At 67.8% G+C, this 2,833-nt stretch overlaps 1 protein-coding gene across 1 annotated transcript in view; it reads left to right on the top strand.

Moving 5' to 3' along the window:
* The window catches only part of LOC114070083 (lysine-specific demethylase hairless-like), a gene marked incomplete at its 3' end in the record, with an annotated part of 7,662 nt that overhangs the window by 1,007 nt on the left and 3,822 nt on the right, over positions 1 to 2,833 (top strand). Inside the window, exons 2-9 of the mRNA XM_027907288.1 lie at positions 508 to 679; positions 1,110 to 1,333; positions 1,411 to 1,560; positions 1,657 to 1,743; positions 1,824 to 1,942; positions 2,073 to 2,151; positions 2,298 to 2,461; positions 2,557 to 2,775. Coding sequence (XP_027763089.1) covers positions 508 to 679; positions 1,110 to 1,333; positions 1,411 to 1,560; positions 1,657 to 1,743; positions 1,824 to 1,942; positions 2,073 to 2,151; positions 2,298 to 2,461; positions 2,557 to 2,775 — 1,214 coding nt within the window. The remainder of the gene's footprint in view (positions 1 to 507; positions 680 to 1,109; positions 1,334 to 1,410; positions 1,561 to 1,656; positions 1,744 to 1,823; positions 1,943 to 2,072; positions 2,152 to 2,297; positions 2,462 to 2,556; positions 2,776 to 2,833) is intronic.

Below are 2,833 nucleotides of genomic sequence, written 5' to 3'. Positions count from 1 at the left end.
GTCCCGGCGCCCACAGCACGAGTTGGGCACACGTGAGGGCTGGGAAAGCTGCTGCTCTGGGGTTTTCCCTGGCATGACTCGAGTCTGGCAGCGATTCCCAGGGCAGGAATGGATGGAAATGCTCCTGTGGGGCAGCGTGGCACCCTCGGGTGGGATGCCCGGGGCGTGGAAGTGCCGTCACTGGGTCAGTGACTCCCCGGGGAGGTGTTGGCATCTCAGCCCTGACCTCTGCAGAGCTCCAGCCCTACTTTCCAGCCCTACTTTCTGGCCCAGTTTCCAGCCCCCGCCACAGCGTGCCAGTCACAGAATCCCACAGTCCTGGAGGGGTTTGGGTTAGAAGGGACCTTAAAGACCACCTTGTTCCAACCCCTTGCCGTGGGCAGGGACACCTTCCAGCAGAGCAGGGTGTCCCCAGCCCCCTCCAACCTGGCTGTGGACACTCCCAGCCCCTCCTGGCTGGTGTGGATGGGGCTCCACGGTGTCCCCAAGCACTCCCCGTGTCCCCAGAGCCATCGAACCGGCAGGAGCCGTGGTGCCTGCAGAGCCTGCCCTGCACTGCGCTGCCCCAGGGCATCCCCCGCTGCTGTGCCTGTGCCCCCCGGGCCACGGGGGACCCCCAGGGCGAGGAGGAGGAGGAGGAGCCCCCCGAGAGCACCTGCAGGCTGCTGCACTTCCGCAGGTGAGCCCAGGGCTCCTGGGGAGCTTACAGGGTGGAGTGTCCCCTCCCATCATCCCACTTTGGGGCATCCCCTCCTGTCACACCACTTTTTAACGTCTCCTCCTTGGAGCATCCCCTCCTTTCACCCCTCTTTGCAGCCACCTCTCCTGCCACCCCACTTTGGGGCACTCTCCCCATCATTCCCATCAACTAAGAGCATCCTGTCCCATCACCCCACTTCAGAACACTCTCTCCCATCACCCTATTTCGGAGCATCCCCTCTTCACACCATCCCCTCTCACCTCTTCAAACCGACCTCTCCCATCACCCCACTTCAGAGAATCCCCTCCCACCTTTGAGGACCCTCTCCCATCACCCCGATTTTCAGCCTCCCTGTCTCATCACCCCCTTTCTGAGCCCCTCTCCTGCCCCCCCCTTTCTCTCTGCACAGGTTTGCCCTGGGGGACAATGGGGAGTTGAGCGTCGATGGCCTCTGCACCCTGGGGGAGGCCGAGGGGGAGCTGCTGGAGGAATCTGGACCTGAGCCGGGGGGCAGGAACGTGGGGAGCAGCCTCTGCCTGGCCAAGTATCTGCTGGGGGTCCTGGGGGACCCCTTCTGCGACGCCGTCCGCAGGGACAGGGACACGTGGCCGGGAGCCCCCGGCGGGCCCGAGGGTAAGGGGGGACCGGGATGGGGGGCACACTGGGGGACACTGGGCACACTGGGGAGGCTGAGGCTGTGCTACACACAGGGGGCACGGCCTGGAGGAGGGGGGAAGGAGCCCCCCAGCTCTGCGACTCCTGCCAGCGCGGCTTCTTCAACTCCCACTGGAGCTGCGCCAGATGTGGCTTCCAGCTGTGCCCCGACTGCCACCGCAGCAGGAGGGAGGCTGATGGCCCCGGTACGTGGAAAGGGGTTGGGGGGAGCGATGAAAAGGGGGTGTCAGCCCTTGGGGTGGGGGCTCGGTGGGGACGAACACACCCTGTCTCTGACACAGAGGGTCCAGCACAGCCGCCTGAGTGCACCCCCGGGCGAGACCACCCCGTCACAGCCCTGGTCCCCACGCAGTTCGTGCCCACCTGTGGTGAGTGAGTTCCCCAGCCCTGGGAAACCCCCCCCTGCCCGCTGCTGGGGGGCTGACACCCTTGTCCCTGTTGTCCCCAGTCCTGACCAGGCTCTGGAAGCTTCTGCATGAGGTCAGGGCCAAGTTTGGCATCGAGTCCCGCTGTCCCTGCGGGCGAGGGGCTACAGAGCAGAGCCCGGCCGAGCCCCCGGGCAGGCAGGTATGGAGGGGGGGGTTGTGGATAGGGGAGGGGATAATGGGGTGCAGCTGCACCCCAACCCCTGCACAGAGTGTCTGTGGGGGGGTGTGTGGGATGTGGCTCCCCCCTGACGCCCACATGGGTGTTTCAGGAGCCGCCAGGGGCCGCGGTGCCCACCCTGCCACCCCCCAGCCGCGGCCAAGCCGACCCCTCCCGGCCCATCAAGGAAGGTAGGGCCGGCTGCGACCCCCCCGCCCCGGGGGGGTCAGGGATGCTGCACCCCCTCCCCTTCTCGGGGTGCTGGGCAAGAGGGGTGAGATGCAGAGGGCGGCGTGGGCGACCCTGACCGTGTTCTCTCCCTCCCCTCCCCGAGCAGAGAGCCCCGAGGTGGGGCCGCCGTCGCCGGGGCAGCCCCCGGCACGGGGGGCCGTGCAGACCACCACGCTGTGCGACCTGCTGGCCTCCACCGCCGTGAAGCTGTGCCTGGGGCAGGACGGGGTGCGCATGGCCTTCGCCCCCGTGGTGCCCACCCTGCCCAGTGTGAGTCCCCGGGGGCGACCAGGGCACCCCTTCCCGTGCTGTGTGTGTGGGGGGGCAGGGTGGGCTGAGGGTGTCCCCATTGTCCTGCTCTCCAGGACAACCGCCTGACCAGCATCCTGGACAGCATCATCGCCCGCGTGGTGGAGAGGAAGATCCAGGAGAGGCAGGCGGGGGGGGGAGAGCTGAGCCCCCCCAGCCCCTCTGAGCCCCCCGCATCCCACTGCATGCTGGAGCCCAGCGGGCTGCTCTGGCTGCACGACCCCGGCCACGCCAGCAACTACAAACTCTTCCAGGAGCACTGGCGGCAGGGTCAGGTGAGCCCCCCATCCCTTGGGGGGGTGTGTGGGGACACCTGGGACCCCCCCCCCCCCC

The sequence above is a fragment of the Empidonax traillii genome, unplaced genomic scaffold (genome assembly GCF_003031625.1).
Source record: "Empidonax traillii isolate 1590-97213 ecotype Southwest subspecies unplaced genomic scaffold, ASM303162v1 scaffold1433:size205388, whole genome shotgun sequence".
Lineage (NCBI taxonomy): Eukaryota > Metazoa > Chordata > Aves > Passeriformes > Tyrannidae > Empidonax > Empidonax traillii.
Note: the sequence above shows the minus strand (reverse complement) of the source record. Positions and strands in the feature narration are given on the sequence as shown.